At 36.6% G+C, this 22466-nt stretch overlaps 1 protein-coding gene across 8 annotated transcripts in view; it reads right to left on the bottom strand.

The window, feature by feature from the left end:
* Window positions 1–22466, bottom strand: part of ATRNL1 (attractin like 1) — a 570901-nt gene that overhangs the window by 512239 nt on the left and 36196 nt on the right. For all 8 annotated transcript variants that reach the window (XR_013930596.1, XR_013930597.1, XR_013930598.1 and 5 more), the window contains exons 2-5: window positions 14508–14591; window positions 12346–12459; window positions 10001–10129; window positions 6604–6812 (exon numbers count right to left, since the gene is read on the bottom strand). Coding sequence is in view for 5 of the 8 variants with exons in the window: in XM_080403249.1 (XP_080259375.1) it covers window positions 6604–6812; window positions 10001–10129; window positions 12346–12459; window positions 14508–14591 (536 nt within the window). In the remaining 3 variants the exon portion in view is untranslated. The remainder of the gene's footprint in view (window positions 1–6603; window positions 6813–10000; window positions 10130–12345; window positions 12460–14507; window positions 14592–22466) is intronic.

Raw genomic sequence — 22466 nt, 5'->3', positions numbered from 1 at the left:
ATTAGTTTATTCAGGTGTTCGCATGTTCTACTTTGCTACATTTACATGCATGCATTCTAAATAAATATTTAGAAGGTCATAAATACATTTTTCATTAAAACCCACAAACAGTAAGGGATTCCCTTTCTAGATCTCAGCCTAATTGCATGTACAAAGTATTTTCAAACACTTTTAATGCAGCGAATCATTTATTGAAATTAATCGAATAAATTTTACTAGATCTGCTTTCACTAAACACCAGATGACACTACAAAGGTATTTAAAAACTGAAGTTGGCTTCTCATTTAACTGTGATGTTCTTTCTTTTGCAGTAAGGCTACTTACATTTTCCCACACAATTTCCAGACACTAAATTTCCAATTATGATAGCTACATTTTGCTAACAAATTGCACAAAGTCCTCCAAGGATGCTTGAAAAATTATTAAATTCAATCTGAGCACAAAACTGAAGAACATGTTTCCAGTATATATGAAATAACAATTCACGTTAAGCTAATTCCTTCCTATGAATTTGGTATATGCAAAATTTCCTTAGACAACTCTCATTTCTGTGATACGCATAATCAAATTCACAAATATGGAGTGGAGAAATTGGATTTTAACTTAAAATTGGGGGAGGAAAGGACTCCTTGGGCTTCTGTTTTTATGTGCATATATAGTATTGATATACATATTTTTAACAAGACACCTCCCAGTCTGTAAACCTGCAGTTTCTTCTGACTGAATTGATGCTTGGTCAGGAGAAGATGTGAAAAGTAAAATCTAGACCAAGAGGGCATATTCACAGGGCAGAACAGTTATGACACCTGTGTCGAAATTTTTTTTTCTTTCCAAAAACAGGTTTGTCCAAATTGAATGTTACATCATAGGTCCTCTTCTCTGAATGCACATACTTGTATGTTTTCTGTTCAATTACGTCCAGGCACAATGGGCTGAAACCTTAAATTTCAGACTTCTCAGCATTTGGCACAAGCTCTTTCCAGTGCTGCATTTCACCTGTCACTGCCTCAGCTCACATCTCAAACCTCTGCCATTGGTTTCAATAAACCACCACGACACGAGCACAGCTTTGCCAGATCTCAGCATCGAGGAATAAAGTGAGCCAAACAAGAAAGTATGACCTCAAAGCCTTCCACTGAAGCAGTGGGAACGAACTCAACTCTAGCTAGTCCTTTAAGGACAATCTAAGTCAAGTATAGACACACATTGACATCGTAGTTCTGGCCACACTCAAGACTGTGCTTATTCTAACACCGTAATAATGAGCAAGACAAAATACTGAATTTTACACTGCAGCAGTCATAGCACTCCTTTTATACTTTTATCATTTACTTTTCTCCTTACATAAAGGCTCATTTTTCCCTAGAGAGCTATTATAAAATTGAAGCTGCCTTAATTGCCAACAGACATATTTCAAAGTTAATTAGTTTGATTTCAGAATCTGGTCTTCCACTACATCTCTATTTGCTAGAAGTAGATTTGTGGGGAGAAACAACTAACTATACACATTTCAGAATTTTTACTGGTGTTTTATCTTTGGACTAGATCTGATCCCTAGGACTGAACACCTGTTTGTGGCTGCCGTGCATTACGTGCAGCTCTGGAGCTCATCTTCTGATGTAGTTCCATTTACAAGGAATGCAGTTCCTGTGTTTTCAAACCACCTCACAACATAATCCAAAACAAAGTACATGTGGAGAACCAGATTTGCTTTGAAGGAACCCTACTGATCCTCTTAAAGATTAAAGTAAATGCACCTTGTAATTCCTTCCTAGCAGATCCCCTTCTTGCTTGCAGTACTGATATTCAGTGACCAAAGTACCGATAAAGTTTCTCTTAAATTCAATAGTTTTCAACTCTTCTTTTGCATGCCTGCACCCAGTACAAAAGGTACCAGCACCAAGAGCATCCCCACATCCCACTGGACAAGGGAGAGGAAGTAGATGGTACCTGTGCAGGAGCTCTCAGTGAGGACTCCCACCAAGCATTACTCACCACTAACTCCTTAATCTCCCCATCACAAGATCGCTTCCTAGTGAGCACGTCAATTTAGTGGCATGACTTGAGTCATACTCCCTCCCTAACAGGCTCACCCCCAACGCGGGCGCTATAATCCAATATTGTCTCTCAGATGCCTATCATACAGAAAGGGTCACTTCCTCTCTACTCCAAATTCCTCATGAAAATTCTCACCTACAGTGATTTGCAAGTCTTCTAACAATCGCTGCTTCCTAAAACAGCCTTTCTTTCGCTGACACAGCATGCAGTCTTTGTTCCCAGATCACTTTACATTAAGTCGTATTAAAAAAAAATTTCTAAATTACTACTTTGAACTGGATGATTTATAGCTCATTAAAATGAGACTATCTTCCTTTATTTACCACACAGTGAATCATATTAACCTAACAGAAAACTTCACCAGAAAAAGTTGTATGTAATAACCAAGATCTGTTATTAAGAAAAAAATGTTGTTTAACATCAGACAAAAATTGGTCACTGGAATAATCTCCAATTAAGCACTTGGCTACTGCATATTTTACAGGTAGCTATATTTTGAATTCCTTCTGTAAACCAGTTTCTAACCTATTTGATATGTGGCAGGCTAGTTATATCCTTTACATAGTATTATGTCAAGCTTCCTGAAGAAATTTGAGAACAGCTCTATCAACAAGACCTATAATATTACTTTTTAAAAGCATTCCACACATTCATAGGAGTTAGCAACATTTTCAGTATGCCCAATGATAGTCCACTTTTTAAAAAACATGGAACTTTTTACAATCTTTCCAGTTATCCTGAATTGTCAAGCCCATGACAAAAGTTGACTGTTCAGAAATCTCTGGTTCTTATTTACAGCCCAACAATCCCAGACAGCGTCCCCGGCATCAAAGAGAACTTGCTGGCTGTAAAACACCTGTTCCCTGGCAGGCCGGGCCGATGTGCCCCAGGCAGCGCTGCGGGCTGGGGCAGGGGGCTGGGAGCTGCCTGGGGGGAAAGGGCCTGGGGGGGCTGGCTGACGGCCGGCTGGGCAGGAGCCAGCAGGGTGCCCAGGGGGGCAAGGGGGCCAACAGCACCCTGGCTTGTATCTGAAATAGTGTGGCCAGCAGGACCAGGACAGTGACCGTCCCCCTGTACTCGGCACTGGTGGGGCCGCACCTCGAACCCTGGGCTCAGGTCTGGGCCCCGCACGACAAGAGGGACATGGAGGGGCTGCAGCGTGTCCAGAGCCGGGCAGCGGGGCTGGGGAAGGGGCTGGAGCACAAGGCTGGTGAGGAGCGGCTGAGGGAACTGGGGGCATTTAACCTGGAGAAAAGGAGGCTCAGGGGGGACCTTATTGCTCTCCACAGCTCAGACAGGAGGCTGCAGGCAGGTGGGGGTTGGTCTCTTCTCCAAGATAACAAGTGATAGAGCAAGAGGAAATGGCCTCAGGTTGTGCCACGGGAGGTTTAGATTGGGTATGAGGAAAAATTTCTTCACTGAAAGGGTGGTCAAGCATTGGACCAGGTTGGCCAGGGAGGTGGTGTAATCACCATCCCTGGAAGCATGTAAGAAAATGTATAGGTGTGGTGCTTAGGGACATGGTTTAGTGATGGACTTGGGATTTCTGGATTAAGGATGGACTTGAGAATCTTTAAGGTCTTCTCCAACCTCAATGATTCTACAATTCAACATTCAGCAAAAGGTAACATCTTTCGATAAAATGTCTTTTTCAACTTCTTAGTTCAAATAGCACAAAAGCCACCATGTTTCACAGCCGTGTGCCCATGATTTTTTCACCTGTGCCTAGCAAAGAAAAAGAGATCAAGTTGGTAGTGTTAAGGCATCTTTTTTTCCTCCCTGAGTTACATTCACTGCCTGCATGAGCAGGCATCAATGTATTCTGCTTTAGAAGATCAAGACAGATTAACCAGTAATGGGACAGCATAATATGATGCAGTACCCATAACAACAATCACTCTTCTGGAAAAACTTCAGCCACTTATGTTGCCTGAATATTTTTAGTTTACCAGATTTCAAGTAAACACTAGAATATTTTTTCCTGTATATACTTACAAGACCAACCATCTCAGAAACATTTAATATTATTAACATTATTGGCATTATTAAAAAATAATATTTTTGCTTCTAACAGGAAGTACATTTAACAGGTATATTTTTGTTAAAATATATGTTTTGATAAAAATAAAATGGTTATTATTTGCTTTCCAAGTCTAAAAGTTTTTATTGCATGGCTTCATTTTATATTTGTACAGCTAGCGGCTAGCTGGAAATAAGTGCAATATCACTCTTCCACAAAATTTATCTAATAACAAGAGGACCCTACTTTTTACTCAAAACCGTTATTCTCTCCCAAAGAGCACAGTGTTCTCTTTCCTCAGAATACCTCTTCTTCAGATTCTTACATTTTCTTCAAAGATGCTCCTTTCGCAGCATCCACAAGATGGCATCATTGTAAAAGAAAGAAACCCTATGCAGGGTAAAATCATTGTAAAAGAAAGAAACCCTATGCAGGGTAAAATGTGAAAGGCCTTTTTTTTTTTTTTTTTAGTGTCCTGAACCATGGATTTTATTTACTGTACATTCTCAATCAATGCAGTTCAATCAGGTTTTTTAATATATGGAATTAACATAATCAAAATCCCAAAATGTAAAAAAAGTTAAAAAAAAAACTAAAACTATCTTCAAAAAACCATAGAAACCAAGACCCTACTTTAGCCACTTTTATTTGAATTACCAAACAGAAGAAAAACTTGGTAGACAGCAAGAGTAAGATAAGTAAAAACATTTTTGATTCCAGCATTGCAAATAACCCACATATGTCTGTTTTGAAAATATAGAGTATATGGATGCAAGTAAATAAATAGAACAGAGAAGCAGGTAGTCACCCAGAAAACTCAAGGAACGTTTGGTATTGTTTTGTAATTAATAAAGAAAAACAATTATGTATCCAAGCCAGCTCATCTATCACAGAATGAAAACATAACTGAATTGAATTCTATGTAGGATCAGTGAAAAACCAAGGAACTACGAAGCAAGTTATCTCTATATAATCTTACTCACTGTAGGAAACAACAGGAAGCTAGCATGCATAGAAATGCTAGATGAAAAGAAGATACTAACAATCAAAGTTAGACTTCTAATTTTATTTCACGCTCTGCTGAAGATTGTAGCATAGTAAATGAAGGTATAGCCTAAAAAGCTTTTCCAAAGATTTGTGACTTTTCCCCATTTCTTACACAGCTATCTGAAATGGCAGACGTAATGCACAAATGAAAGGGTGTAACTCTTGCTGCAAGTTCTATTCACAACTGCCTTACAAAGATTAAGCTTTCTGGATCTTTTTTTATACACCACAATCATGGAAGGTTGTAAAGGACTTAGTAGCAAGACTGCACCATTTCCATTCAATGACCATATTGCTAACCCGCTTCCTTTCTGTGGGTGCACTGACTGCCTTTTAATGAACAACTTCATTAATTATTAAGAAATGTATTAAATTTCATAGTGTCTTTGTTCTAATAGGTGTGACAGCTAATACCAGTAAAAGAAGTCATCTCCTTGGACATGCAAAAAGAAACAGCAATAAAACAAATGCAGACACAGGAAGTAATGGGAAGAGGGCATGTAACTAAATAATGTGGGGCTATTTTAGTATTTCTTTTAAGAGAAGAACGGCAATTTCAATGCATAGCTAGCTAATCCAATTGAGACATTTAATAGCAGTGGTAAAGGATAAAAAGTAAACATTCACAAACATCTAGCATCATTACAGTAAGTGAATTAAACATTTAGGATCTTAAATAATTGATCTTTAATAAGAAACAATTATTTACGATACCAGGAGAAAAACTACAGCACATGCTTACAGTACATCCATTACTCCACAGTATGTGTCCACATAGACATTCTTGTCCCATCGTAACAAAACAGCTTACCTTCATTTTTCATTGAGAAGCTATACAACTAATACACAACGGAAGACCAGACAGTGAACACCTACTTCAGGAAGCACTAAAAACATGATGGGATCATGTGACATTAAGAAAGGGGGGAGGAAAATCAAATCTGCCTAGACATTAAAGAAATGACTACACTGAGATACAGGTCATTTATGCGTGAATCCAAACTCAACCAAAAAGAGCAGCAGATATAGTGTTCAGTTTTACTGGGTAGTACCTTACTATATATTTGGTTCCACTGAAATAAATGGTATTTCTTGCATAACAGGATAAAGCACATGGAAGAGAAAGTTAGGCTATGGAGGAACTTAGTCTTCAGAAGTGCTCGGAACCCTTCATTTTTTTATTTTTTCATTTTTTTTTTTTTTATTTTCTCCGATCATTAATTTGAAAAAAAAATTAATGTCCACCACAAGAAAGTTCAGGCCAAATATTTCTACAGCATCTTCAGACAGAAAATATCAAAGCTGTAAGCCTCTTCTGGCATTATACATATGTAGTAGGTCCAGATGAAAATTTACTCCAGAAATTATTTTTTCATTTACATTTATTCTTTAAAGATCCTAATAGGTATACTAGATAGAATGCACTAAAAGCAGTTCTTTTTTAAAGATTAATTTGATTCCAAATAACAAAACCTTACCTTGCCAGCTATCATTGCAAACACACAGCTTCTCGCCTGTCAAATCACAGTACCCATGATCTGGACTGCCACAGTTGGCTTTACAATAGGGAATATCACAGGCTTCTCCTTTCCAATACTTGTCACACTCACAGTATACCCGGCTTGGTATGGACACACTGGTTGTACACTTTCCATGTTCTGAGCAGTTATTAGGACAAGAATTAATTCTGGAAAAAATATGTAAAATAAGGGAAATGACAAGCCAAGTGATGATGACAGTGGTTTTATCTGACTATTTTTCTCTGGGGAAAAAAAACCTCTATGTACTGAGAAAACACAAGTTTAATGATGAATTTACAGGCAAGTGAGCGAAAAGGTGTTCAGCCACGCAGTCATGATCACAAACATCTTTCATTTTAACAAGAAGTATTGACATTAAGCAGGACAGACCCTGTCTAGACAGATCACTATCTTTTTTTTCCTATGTTCTAGTATTAGCGCTCTAGTCATTCCCTCCAAAAGCTCCATCTCTAGGAACATCCACACTGGAAGTGACTGTGAACAGTAACCCTTAAACTTTCTACCACAGACATACAGTTAAAGGGTTTTCCTGCATGGCTTTGGTCCATGCTACAAAAGAGTATGTCTAACATCCAAGGGCAATAAAATTGGAAAAACTGAGTAAGGAAAAATGAAAGTACCTGAAACCACTTACAAGTAACACTTCATGCTTTTAATCTTTAATAATAAAACCACCTTAACGCCACAGTCAGAGATGCAAGAAGAGGAAAGATTAGGCTGAAAGAAGTCTGTGACTGTTATGGGAGTTAGCATTTCTGTGATACACCCTACCAAACACTGAGATCACAGGCAAGCAGACTGCAAAATCATGCAAACGAGTTCCAGAAACGCAGGCAATTCCTTGGAGATGAGGAGGGATGGAGAACATTGAAGTATGTGGGTCCAAGAGTTTCCATGAACAGAATCTCAGGCAGTATGCACCTGATGAAGTCCTAAAAGGTTTTGAAAGCTTTTCTGATGACTTACAGGAAAGGGTTGGGTTGAAACTCAGCATAAACTGTTATTTCAAACCCCTGATCATAACACAGACTGCTCCCTGTAGATGTGAGAGCTGGATACCATTTCATAGCCTTCCTTGCTCTTTCTAAGCGAAGAAAGAACTGAAGAAGTTAGAGAGGCATTGCTCATTCCTGGCCTTTGGCCAAACATAGTTGTGGTAGGACAACCTAAAAACATTTTTTTCATTTTCTAAAGACTCACACCTCAGACGACTGATTCTGTTACACTACCGAAAAAGAAAATTCCATGTTTGAACTGCGAAAATTCCATGTTTGAACTGCAAATGTCCCAGGTGTTTTGCCTAGTAACACACAGCACATGAAAATCATTGATGACTGCATTAACTGCTGTATACCACAGCTGTGAGGAACCTCTCCCCCTGACATGACAGGAACAGTGTTCTGAAAGAACATGAACAGTAAGTCTTTACAGTCATAGACACACCAGTTTAAAAGTAGACATATTCCTACTCCAAAAGTTTCATTAAGGATTCAAACAGAATGAGAAAAACTGAATCGGCAGAGTTGGAAGCAGGTTGCCTGATTCCAAGGAACATAAAATATACTCAAGAGTAACTATTGTTTGCAACTGGCACAGCATCTCAGTCCCAGATGCTGTGCTTCTGTCTTCCCCAAAATAAAGGAATATGAGTGGTCCGTCAAGGTGAAGTCAAAGATCAAGTTAACCCCAGAGAAGTTTTTATCAAACCAAGGAAGAAAAAGGGTAACAGAAGCAGAGTGCAACATATCAGTGACAGACAAAACATTAATGCAGCCGCATAAAGCAATCATAGGTACTTCAGCATAAAAACAGTTACTGTTGACTCATTTTAAAAAAATTTAAAATTATTTGTTGCAACAGAAGAAACAGAAAAAAGAGTACATAAAATTGTGTGAGTTACATGTAATGGAATTAAAAACTGGCAGGTTTTTTTTCCATTTATTTTAAATCTTCCAGAAAAAATAGGTAATGATATGTAGCACGCACATTACCAAGTCATAAAAGAATGCAGAACACATACATTCACTTCTTAAGAATGCCATGTTATGTTGCCATTTGCTCCCAAGACAAATAAAAAAAGTTCAATAAAAGCTTCAAGGATAACTGAAAAATGTATCTAATTATGGTAGAGAAGTCTGCCAGGCGACTGGATTTCACTGACGTCAACTGACAAAAATTAGAAATACTCAGCCTTCTAGATTGCCATTTCCCAAACAACAAGTTAGTGAGGTTTCCCAAACTCTGAATAGTTATTTATTACCTGGTAAAAAGTAGGCAAAAACGCTGTGAATTACTGAAACAATCTTTCCATAGACAATTTAACAGAGATGTCTGCCAAGAGCAAAGCTATGGTCAGAAGCACAAATAGGACTTTTAAATTCATAAAGAATATGACAAAAATACTACATACACTTCCACATTTGAAGTGCAGGGCTGGCCACCACATCTCAAAAATTGGTATTTCAGAATCTGAAGGAATTAAAAGAAAGGAACAAGAATATCTTCAATCATGGGAAAACCATCACATGGAGGAACAGGTCCAACAGGACCAAGTAATCCCCTCGAACCAAAGTACCCAGTATGAACAGACATTGAATTATGTGCCACAAGCACATCCCAAATAAGACAGAAGTTGCAATTAACCCTTAGTGCATGTAACACGGAAAAGGCTCCGGTCCATCAGATCCAGCTTCAGAGCTGCTGACACAGAAAAGCAGACTGGAGGAAAGCAAGCATAGTTGTATCCAAATAGACTTTGCCATTAGAGAAACTAAAAGACAGTGCAGGTAAGAATTATGAAGGCAGAATGGAGATCAAGATGGCAAATAGGAGGTGAAAGTACCTGAGAAGCAGAGAAGAAATGGTATAAAAACCTTGTGGCTGGCACAAAAATAAAAGCAGGACTTCAGCAAAGATTTCAAAAGCCATAGAAATATATTCAGCAAGAAGAATCAAGCAACAGATGATCCTAGTTCAAAAGAAGTGACAGCAGATACAATCTCCCTTCAATTCCATATGACAACTACATGTGTTGGATAAATACTGGAAGGGATACATTCTAGTTCCTTATGGCATAAGGAAAACATACTGTTGGAATGGGCATGTGGTTTCACTCAGAATAATGTATTTTATCTCATTTTCTTTTTTTTCCCCACTAGTACCTTAATGACAACTCATTACAACCCCAGCTCCCTGGGTTTAGAAACATACCACAAAGTATAACTCTTACACTGTTAATAAAATTCATAGATAAACATTTTCCCTGGGTTTGCCATTCTCCTGAAAGAAATGATAGGCCAAATAACAAAGTAATTACTTTTCAAAAAATACTTACGAGTAAAAAATGTTAAATCCAGTTAGGTTATAAGCAGCATCGCTAAAAAAGTGTAGCAATGCATAGCCAGATGTAGTAACTACTTCAGGAACAGTTTCATTTCCACGCACTTCAGGGACTATTAGACCACTGGAAGAGAAAATGAGAATAATGTTTTTAATCAGTCTTTAAGAGAAGAAAAAAAATTTAACAAAACATTAAAGCAGGAGTTAGCTATTCTGGTTGTTAATTATAAAGACAAGGTAAGTCATAAAACATAAAACTCATTTTCAAACTTATTTTTAAAAACCAAATAACAAAATGTGTATAAAACTTGTCCATACCTCTGCAAGGTAAGGTAGGGTTTTCCAGAAAAAAAACCCAAAACAAACACCTCCTCCCTCACGCAGTAATGAAAAATTTCATATCAGATTATTCTGAGGGTGCATGCATTATCAGTCTATTTTTTAAAACCTATTTTAACTTTGGAAAAATATATAAATGTTTCAGACAGGTGGTCAACACTCACTGTCATTCAGCACAAATTCTATTTCTACATAATATTTGCACCTTTAGAAGTTTATGTTATTAAAGAATTTCAGACCTGGACAGTATGATAATTAAGTAACTTCCATGGAAAGATAATTTTCAATGGAAAATAAAATACTCTTTAAAACTTCAGAATTATGTAAAAACATTAGTCTTAATTAAAGATTGAAGTAGGAAAAACAAGCAATATATTAAAATAGTGAGAAAAAGGATCACCTGCATAAACCAGTGCCACATCACAAATATAAATTAAAAGTTATATGAATCCTAGGGAAAACGCTAACAATCAATAAACTGAAAGACTTTTGAAGTTAAAAACACAGGAAGAGGAACCTCCTCTTTCCTTCCATTCATGCTGCACCTCAGGTTCCTGAATAACAGCTCAACAAATTTAACAAATCTGGGGAAAACAAAAACCAGCCAAGCAATTTTGTAACTATTCAGGAGAATCATGAAAAAAGGCGTAGATTGCTGTAGTTGGGCACGAAAGAGGGATGACCTGAGCTTTGTTCCCATAGGAGAAAGCACTGTCATTTATGCAATTAGTATTTCTAGAACTCCAGCAGTGTAATCAGTATTTCGTAACACAAAATTACATACCGTTTCTGCCCCACAGAGCACGTGTGTATATACGTACAGTTTCTGTTTGGTTCGTGTATTTCTTTTTTTAAAAGATAGCTTTGCATTCAATAGATATCCCAAGATAAAACTTCTACTGACTTCAGAGGATTAGGTTCCTCTGCCTTCTCTCTAATAAACTATAGCCCACTTGTACAGAATATTCTTTCTGGAATGCTTCCTAAAGTTTTAACAGCAGCGTAGGAATAAACAAACCAAAATATTTTGGCAAAGTCCAGGAATGGAGGAAAAAAATGATAAAAATCACATGAACTGTTTTTTCTCTCTTGGACGCATAAGAAATGCAGTGTATGGACCTAATTCATAACCTCAATGGTTTATTGCCATTCAAAATGCAAATAAGTAGTCTTTATTCAGTATTTGTTGCTATGCTTGCTGTTTATTGTTGTTCATTTTATGTTTATTTCTAAACCTTGCTACAAAGTAATACTATGATTCTAGACAACAAATATTAGAAAAAAGATTTAGTTGCGTAGCAATTCTTACAAGCAATGATAACATAAAAAAGGAAAAATTCCATCATTTCAGTTGATAGCAAAATTTGAGCTCTCCTCCAGGACTTTGAAGAACTTGATAATTTTATCCTCTATGACTTAGTCACAACGATATCCAGTTTAGTAATCTAAGGAAATATGTTACAAGATCAGTGCTTAAGATAGCCTTTGCATCAAATGTCCTGAACAAGTCTCTTCATTCTTCATACAGAAACTTAGAAGGCATTTAGTGACTTTTTTTTTTATATACTTTACACACAGTGCAGCTTTGCCTGAGTCACAGACTGCAACTCTCCCTTAAGCAGGATCACTATTGGCCAGTGCCACATTTAACGCGCATTAAAACTCAGGAGTCACTATTGGAAGGGACTGGTAAATACATTTCTGATTGCCTGCCTATGAGCATTAACACTCTATGCACTCTCAGCAGTTAAGTACAAGCCACATAAAGGATTTATGCTATGATCACCTAAAAAAAAAAAAAAAAAAAAAAAAAAAAAAAAAAAAAAAAAAAAAAAAGTGTCTTGCAATTTAATCTAGTATAACTTTACATACAAGCTCCCACAATATTAACAAAAGCAAGCTACTAAACAAATTAAAGCCTCCAACGTTATTTTTTAACCCTGCAAACTAAAAATGTCCATACATGACTTCTTGGACTAAAAGGCCAATAAATAAACTCACCTAAATACAGCTATTAAAGGTGCATATATTGAATCTCCATCATAAACATACATATGATCCCAACTACATTCTGTGGCAAAGTGATTAAATCTCAATCTTAGTATTGCATTTGGGCTGAAAAAAAAAAAAAAAAAAAGAACATTGATGTAACATATTATTTACAGAAGTACTGAGCTCATAAGAACTTGCAACAAAATTGATAATGCCAGTATAATTCCATTAAAACATTTTGAGCACTAACTAAACATTCCAAAGAGTTAAATAACAAAATTTAGGGCAAGCAAATATTTCACTGTCTTAGAAAGCTTTAAAAACAACATCTTTGTCCAAGTCTAATAATACCTAAATTTAACAAGAGATTTAAGTTCACTAGGTTTTATCAGTATCCAGAACCATAGATTTAGAGCAATTAAAATACCCCATTTTAATATACTAGTTTTACTTTGCAATGTCAGTACTACAAGGTTCAAAGTGTCTTTCAAGACAAAATCACCTAGACATCCTCATTCCAGTATTATACTAGTTACTGAAAATAAAAATCTTTTAAAAAAATTAAAAATAGCAAGCAATATTAGTGCAAGGTATTTTTTTTTCCTTCCCTCTCCCCAACACCTGGGAGTCACATTTCACCAGGTTTTCGTAGAGATGCAGATAGGGATAGTAAGGTTTTTGAAAAGGCAATTTTCTCATATAACAAAATTAGCAGACTCCTAAATACATTCCATGCAACATAGTGATTATTTTCTTTTATTTCATTTTATTCCCACCGCGCTCCCCCAACAGGCTTGAGTGCGGTTTGTCAGTTTGGAAAACATGGTTGGGGTTTTTGGGTGGTGGTTTGTTTTTGGGGTTTTTTGTGAAAGATCATTTGGAGAAAGCTCTTTGTTCATTTTTTGAGAGTATTTTATACATATGTGGCTTCCTTGTGTGTTGACATTCTGCGTTAAGTTACTGGGTTGCATTACTCTTCCACATACTGTGCAGCATATTGTTTCCTCCCGCTACCCACTCTACCATCTCCTGCAAAGAGGAGGAACAGAGCAAAGACCAGCTTCAAAGGAGAGTTTGCATACAGTCCTGAGGCATGTTTCCACTTTAGCATAGTGTAGTGCAGTGCAAATATTCCTGAGCTAGCTTGGGGAAAAAGTTGCTTACCTATACCATAAACATATTCAGCTATAGCTTAGTCATCTAGATACTAAAGCTGCTACTTAAAAGATTTTGCAAACTACCCGTAACTACTTTGCTGTTGTGCTTAAATTATTATTTGTGTATTAGCATACCAAAAATAGGTCAGATAGATCATTACCAAACTACAGTGACAGAGCAGACATGGAAGGTAACTGAGATTATGACAATACAGAAACACAGAAGCAGCTAATTTTATTCTAGAACACTAGTAGAACGCAGACCTAACTAAATTCTTCAGCAGAATCACAACCCATAGGCTGGGGGAAAATGTCCCGATGAAATTTAACAAATTTAAGCCTTTAACAGTTAGCTGTATTAGTGCATATATCGCGTTATTTCTTTGTGCATGTCTGTGTGTTTCTGTGCTGCATAAACTGAAAAATTAGCAACAGACAAGACATCTAAACTGCACAAACTGTGGGCACAATATGATTTTAAAATTAAGTACACAAGGAAAACTAGAATAGAAAATAAAATACTTTACAGAAGCACTAACTTTTGAGTAACACGTAAATGAATAATTGTCATTAGACTGAAGAATTCTGTACTCAAAGCTATTTCTGATTTATCACTTATGAGATAAAGAAGATAAATGTGTAAGATAATGAGGTAAATAATAGGATTCCATAACCACATTTGGAACTTATGTAGAGTTACTCAAATGGGCAACAAATTTACCACAGGGTTTTGAGAGCTTGCAGCACTGGCCAAATTCCAACGTCAGCCTAACTTTTGCCAGCAGTTTGAATGGGAATGGAATTTGGCCAACATTGAGCAATCCTGAAAATCCTACTTCAATAGTATTTTTTTTTTAAAACTTTATAACATTTAAACAAAACCAAAACAAACAAAAAACCCCAAAAACTGTTTATATTGTGTCCAGATGCAGTTTCAACTTGAGGAGTCCTTTAGATCTCAAATACACAGTACCAACCTGTCAGAAAATTTAAGCTATGAAAATAAATACTTACTATCCTTCAATTAACCAGGTACATTTAGTTTTATATTTATAATTTATTGGTCCATCTGTTAAATATCCAGACGGTTCTGTTAACCTACAAGAGAAAAAACAGTGCTGTAATAAACCAGAAACAACACAATAGAACACACATCATCAACATGCCAATAGATTCTTTCTGGATGGAAAGAAAATTGGCAGTGAGGGAAAGGGTCAAGTCCTTCTTTATATTTCTTGTCACACTATTTTTGCTCATAAAAACTAGAATGCTGATTATTCTGTGTCATTGGTTTGCTTTCTTCCCCTAGACAATCACAAGTCATCTATTTTTTCTAGTTCAGTAGCAAGTAAATACTACATATAATGTAAATCATCCTTCACACAAAGTGGATCGGAGCCAGCATAAAGGGTTTCTTGTTTGAGAGTATTTTGCTTTGTTTGTTTCTTTTGCCATTGCCTTACATCTTACTTCTGAAATAAGACCGCAACAGCAGCGGGAAAACTGTTCTAGATCAAGAGAAATTAAGGCATAAATTATAAATTTAAATAAGCATACCTGCCAGCCTGTCCTTCTTGTTCAGTAATGAGACATTGAAAAGCAAAACATCTGAACTATGCAGAAACTAAATAAAATGTATATGAACAGCTATAAAAGGTCAGATCAAAATGCTAATGCAGCCCAGCACCCTGCCTCTGACAGCAACCTACAGTGCATATCCAGGAAAGAATCTGAATACTGAATACAGCCACTTCCCACAGCGTTACACCGCTCCCAATGACTTCCAGCTCAGGGACACTCTCAGCCAGATGTGCCTTTGTATTGAGTTTTGGATTAATGCTTCTTCTTGGAGCTTGCCCACGTAAATGCACGTAAATTTTCAGCATCTAGAGCATCCTCCAGGAATGATTTCCACACATATATGAAGAGACGTCTCAACTGGTTTTGTCCTGATCTACCTCTTGGCCATCATCTGACATCGTTAGGTCTGGTATCAGATGCAACGAACCACCACAGTACCTTATTCACGTGCTTTATCCCACTCAACATATAATGATCTGTGGTGTTTCCCTCCCTTCTCTCCACTGCTCCTTTTCCCACCTGAGAAATCCTTGCTCGCTGCCTTTCATATATCTTTTATATTCTCCTATACCCTTTCTGAGATGCCACAGAGATCTGCATATTGTATTCAAGATGCAAGTGAACCATGAATCCGTACGGTAGCAAAATAATGATTTCCACACCGTACTCTATTCCCATTTTAAAATTTTATTTGCTCTTTCAACAGCTACTATACTGACATTTTAAACACCACTAGCTGCTATAACTTTTTTCTGAGTGATAATAGATAGTTCAAGATTCATTACATATAGAAATTCATTTAATGGAGAAATAGAACCTTTTTCCCCCATCCATCTATATTACTTCACATTAATCTATACAGAGTGATAAAATAGCAGATGAAATTCAATAATCTATTAACATAAAAGCTTTCTGAAAGAGCTTAGTATCTTCAGCATGCTAGCTTCACTAATTCATCCCATTTTTTGCATCTTTTATGATTACGTTCTACAGTTCAGGCCTTAACACACATCTCTGGTGGCCTTACTCCACTGGGAAAACTAACCATCTTACTCTTCAAAATGTTACAACAATGATAACTATAAATACATACTCAGAAACACTCAACTTTTTCACTATAGCATGGAAAGATAAAGTATCACAATAGGAAAAAAAGCAGCAGTTGGGGTTTTCTGTTTTGTGCCAGGCTTTTTCATAAATCAATAGACTAGATCTAAGTCCAGAGGCAATGCTGAAAAAGCTGACCAAGTCACAGCTAAATTTTCTCTCCAGAAGTCTAGCTGAACAAGAATTCAGTATCTGCTATCCTACTGTCTTTGAAGCTGTATACACCAATTATAAAAATATTCACTACCACGTTCCACTGCAAACTGTTTATGTTCGAATTCCTATCAAACACTAATTGCATACTTATTAACAGAGGTCTGTAATTCCAAACATAAAACTATAAACATGTGGAAAGGAAATAAAAACAAAGGAGCAAGAAAGAAAAATTTATGAGACAAGGTCTACACAAACTCTTTGGTTTTACATCTGTCCTGCAAGAACCAGCATCAGTTTGTTAGGCACACTGTAAGCCACCCTGTCCCAATCCCTGGTGGCTTAAATGAAGATTGTCACAGCACTCTCCAAACTAGTCGACTGCAACAATGTCTTTTACCATCTCATACCAGCTAACTCTTCATGCCAGTCCCTCTGCTGCCTTCTCCTCGTCTCATCCAGTGCATGTGTTCTCTCTCCTCTTGCTTCTTCCTCTCTCTCTTCCTCGGCTGCCCAACCTCTTAACAGAACCAGCCACAGCTGCACCTTGTCTACACCAGCCAACCCACCGCCCCTGAAGCCAGCCCACAGCTGTGTATTATCAATGCTAATTAACCCAGCTTCATTCCTCTACAGAAGATCTTCACCTGTAGTTTTCATGAAAAGGGACAAAGAAAGCTCTCTAATATGGGGAGCTGTCCAAATAATTGTACTTCAAAACATTTTCAAGGCATAAAATCAGTATAAATAAAATATTTTGTGTTTCTGAATCAAAATAAGAAAAGCAGTTAAACAGCTGGTAACACAACCAACCCCCACGTACTCGGTCAGCTGACAGCTGAGAAAAAATAAACCCCAATACATTGAGCTGGTCTGAATGCTGCAGTATACTGCTCCCCAAAAGAAATGTTTCCTGGTAAGCGCTATACAAATGCTGGTGCAGCTCACAAGCAAAGCCATGAGTGACGAGAAGCAAGGCTGGTAACTCCCGCTCCTCCCTTGCTGCAGACCAGAGAAGCTGCAGAGATGGCGATGGGAAAAGGTTAAATATGCTCCTGCCAGGGGCTGTCGTGTGAACCAGTGCTTGGCCACAGAAAACTTTCGCTTGAAGAAAGCAAAAGGCATATGCAGTTAAAGTTCATAATATTTCTTTTTGTTGATAAATATCATCTTTATGAAAAAGATATACTTTCATATTTACATGCACGAGAGAGAGGTTTTCCAGTGTTGTCTTCTTTATGTATTAATTACATTGTTCAGACAATACTGAACACAGTATCAACCTATAACTTAGTGGTCTAAGTTGCACATTAATGATTTTGAAATCAAGCTAATATTGGTGCTGGGCCCCTAGCAGAACCTTAGTAAAGCTGATTACAGGAGCTTGTATTCTTATATTAGAGAGTTTGTACTAGATTGAAGTCTTTTTTTTTTTTTTTAAAGGCAGTAATACATACAATGCCAATGAAAATAATTTTAGTGCTGTCATATGGTTTATATACAGATGTAAAGCCTTATATAGCAACCCACAGAACATTTCTTTTGCTTCAAGAAGTGTGAAATATCGCAAGTATTCATTTGCAGTCATGACCATTGCCTTCTCAGTGGCTGTATAATGCAATGGAGGTGACTTACAAGGGTTGTTTTTATTAGATCAGCCCTTTGGCACTAATAAAGTGCAAACAATTTCCCTTGCCACCCAGGCTGATAATCTTTTGATAAATAGTTTCTTTTGGAAGAGTAGATAGCCTTTGAAGCATTGCACTTCGCTGAAAAAAGTAAAGAATAAATAAGAGCATCACATTGATTTGTAATAATGGTTGTGGAAAACAGTAAAATAAAGGGACTGTTTATTTAAAATAAATACATAGCAAGACAGAGTAGTATTACTTTAAGTTTCTTGACTCATACCGAGAACTTTTAAGTATCTTTTTTCCTTCCAAATGTTATCAAATACCAAATCCCATAAATAACACATAACTAAGCAGTACTTCTTTCACATAATCTCTTACCAAATCAAAGGCAATATTCTCCATCATATAAAGCCAGGTATTCATGGCCACAGCTTTCCTCTGTGATCAACAGTGATCTTATCAAATAACCTAAATGTAGATGAGCCAACATTTCTACACATTCTTTAGTCACAAAAGTGGAATAGCCAGAACAATGCCTACATGCTGCACCCCACTCCTTGCTCATTGCTGAGAAATCTTCAGGGATGACAGGAAAAACATAACAATTTGTGTGGTCTGTTTAAGTACCACAGGTTTATCACACCTAGACTCCAGCTTTCTGAACAGAATGCACAGGGGAGCAGATGATGTTCTATATTGTTATTCTAAATTGCACCCTAGCTTTCATAAACACAACAGTATTTTTTTAGTTGGCAGGGTTATAATCAAAACCTACAAAGAATTAGAGGTGCACACCAAGAGAACATTTCCTTTCTCTATATACCGTAAAACAGAACTACCAAATTACAGAAAGAAGTCAGGATGCTGCACAGCAGTTAAAAGACGTTCAGAAGCATCAGTGACAGATTAGTCACTCATCAAGCTCATCAGTCATTAATAGCTTATGTGAAAGATACATGGCACTACAGGTTGTTTCATCTAGAAGACAGACACAGCAGAAAGTTAAGGGCTAAAGGCTGAAGTCAACACAGGGCAACTGAAACATGCAACAGAGAGATATCTATATTCCCTAGACTATACTACTGTTATAAAACAACGGCAAATATAATTGAGTTAGAATTTACAATGGTGACATTTATATTTACCACTTCAGAGACTAAATTTACACTGTTGCGTTTCAAGAAAAGAAAAAAGTATGCTCTAGTTCAGTCAGAAATTATTGGTCCAAAATGAAGGAATAGTCAGATGAAATCTATGGCCTGCAACATGTAAGACATAAGAGCAAGTTATTAAAATGGCCCTTCCTGGTTGTAATATTTATAGATCTGTGGAAAATGCAGTCATGTCATCTCCTGTATCTTCTTGTAAAAGACTAGTATTGTCAAATCATTCAGAAAGGGGAACTAATTTAAACCAGAGAAGTCACTGGGTGTTTTCTGTCATCAGCAGAACACGAAGATCCACAAAACTGCTGGCAGATGGACAGGTAGAGGTCTGATTTGTAATACAGGTACATTAGGAAAAACAAAGCATAAGGCACATTCACAGTATTACAAATATTCACTGTTAAATAAAAAAAGGAGTTGTGAAGAGGTTCATTTATCCCTATATCATTTAGTGCCATTTTTCTATTCAGAATTTTATGAAAAGTTGGATTATTTTGCCATTTCTGCTTCAGATATATCTGAATATAATATACAGAGCATATTTTGCCATATGGATTCATCTCTATATCAGTATTTCTGTGTCAGTCAAGGACTGTTCTCTCCATCGTTGCAAAATTTTGCTCCATCACCTTTTCATCTTTTATGAAAATTTGTTTTATTTTTTAAAAAAAAGGATCCATAACTGTGCTTCAAACTTGTAAGATCAAATCCTTCATAAATACGAGTAGAAGCAATTATTCTAGCTCAAGAGCTTGTGCCTAACCTTTACAGCAGGGAAAGGCTCTTCAGATATCCCAGATGAGATCAGCTGAACACATTAAGAAAGAAGGAAAAATAATTTGGACAACCTTACAGAAACCTGAATCAGCGAGCACTATGATATCAAAAAGAAATACAGAAGAGATCAAGAGGTCATTTCTCATACCAAAATTTTAAGTGATAGACTAAGAAGGTTTCTTATTAGTTTTTTCAAAGGAAGATCTGAAAAACCCACAAAGCCAGATTTTTATTTTCCAGGCATAAAGTATTGACTGGCACCTGACAAAAATTCTAAGAATCTGCATTTGATTTTCCTGCATTTTTATATTAATTGTAGAATCTCGCTGTGGTTTTTTTTTCCCCCACAACATATAATAAAACAGAATTACTAAACATACTGTAGTTCTAATTATTTTTCAATGACTAATCAAGAGGAATATTTAATAAATTAAGAAACCATTTGCATATGCCAATCACATTCTTATACTTGTAGTGCTTTGCATTTACAGAAGGCAGCATATTTAGAAACAGCAAGGATGTTCATGACAACTTTTCACATGCCAACTAATCAAAGGCATGCTCTTAAATAAGCCTCACTCTATCCATTAACAAAGTAATAGTTTATTTTGTAAAATGTCCCTCTTCATTCAAGTATTCAGTTCCTCCCTCTAACTTATTTTAAAGAAAACCAGGCTCCAAAATAATCCAAAAATCCTAGAAAAGTAAAATGAAGACTACAATACAACAACATTTTTTCCATTCAAGAATAAAGTGGACAATCTCACACAATCTGTTTTGGTATTGACTTATCCTTATTATTAAAAAGTTTTTCTAAATGTCAAACTTAAGGAAAAAAATTAAGTTAAACTTAAACATTTGCTTCCTGTCCTATAGAAAACAGGCAATTCCCTTCTTCTTTCCACTTAGCTTTCTGCCTTCTGGCTTTTCTTCTCTGAATTAAGCACTTTAGCATTCCCCACATGTCATTTTCTAGACTTCGCTCCTCTAGAACTTCTCCAATTCATCTGCATCTCAAAATCACACCTACCACTCCAGCTGTAGGTTGAACAGCATAGCAACCAGAGAAAAATTACTATTTCATGTCCTTAATGTATCCAGTTCCCCTGTATGTAAGTAGCAGAATAACTGCCTTTATGCATGCTGATTTGTATACAACCTGTAATTCCCTGTGACTGCTAACCTCCTCCACAGAAGGAACAAACTGGTATTGCTCTAGTTCATCATACTGGGGTTAATTATGCCTACTGAAGTGTAGAAATCCAAATCCAATGCCGTCAGTATGACATTTTTCAGGCAGTATTATATGGGATCAATACAGTTTGCATGATCTGGAACTTGCTGCATGGAAAGTTTCATTTATAATCACTTTCTCAGTAGGAAAATCTATTTTTGTTTCTGTGACAAGCATTCGCTTAAAAGATGGTAGTACTTGGCCACCTGCATAGTGAGAAATCCTACATAAAATCAATGGACTCCACGAGGAATGGTGAAATTCCATTTGTGTATATTTATCACAAAGATCTTTAAAAAACTCCTACATTTTCCATAACAGCCATTTTTCCATTACACTGTCAATTATGTTTTTTTTAATTACCCATACTCATTACTCATTCACTTTACAAAGCACTAACAAAAATTAAAACTCAAGTGCAGATATGTAGAAGGTCCCCATCATGACAGTTGCATTAACTTTAGTCATTCAACAAATTACTACACAGTGCCTTTTTTTGCATTGGTTAAAACCAGTCAGTTGCCAAACATCAGCATTGATAATTAGAGGTACAAACACATAAGGTCTTCCTTTTCCTCACGGTTCTAATATTAAAGTCCAAGGAAAAATAATGACATGCATATAGAAAAGGGCTTTCTACTTTTTCTGCACATAGAGAGAATTTCCCATTATTTTCCAGCAACAGCATATCAAAATGTTTTATTTTAAGGTGGGGGGTGGGGTGGGGGTGTGACAAAACAAATAACAGATTTTTGGATGAACAGAGGCCAAGAGACAAGGTGAAGAACAGGCACATTAATGATTCTCATTGCACAAATGACCGGACTGTTTTCGTTTAACAGCTTGACACTATAGAGTAGCAACACCACTGAAAGCGTAGCTTCATAGCACAGGTCTTGAAGAAGTCAGGATGGCTTCTGTCTTCAGATCGTTCTTCTGAGTATATACATATATTCTTAAAAATATGCAAGTATAAACCATAACTATCTTAAAAAAACAATCCAAATGCTGATTGCCTTAAATCCAAGCAAAGAAACACACCATTTTCTCTACTGGTATGGAGTATTTGTTTATTTTTATAACTGTGTAAATTAACCCAGATTTTGGAATAACAGAACTTCTCCATAAAGTGTAGCAAATTTTTGAAAGGGCTCAAATCTCAAAAAGAAGAAAAAAAAAAGAAGACAGACAGCAAAGCCTAACAAAATCTGGCTTATCTGGTCTGCCAAGACGCTAACACAGTATGAGGGAGAACAACAGCCAGCACAATAAATACGAGGAAGCTGACTGAAGAGAGATGTAGCAAGGAAAAATAAATCAG

Source organism: Falco punctatus, assembly GCF_963210335.1.
Source record: "Falco punctatus genome assembly, chromosome: 9".
NCBI classification, from domain to species: domain Eukaryota; kingdom Metazoa; phylum Chordata; class Aves; order Falconiformes; family Falconidae; genus Falco; species Falco punctatus.
Note: the sequence above shows the minus strand (reverse complement) of the source record. Positions and strands in the feature narration are given on the sequence as shown.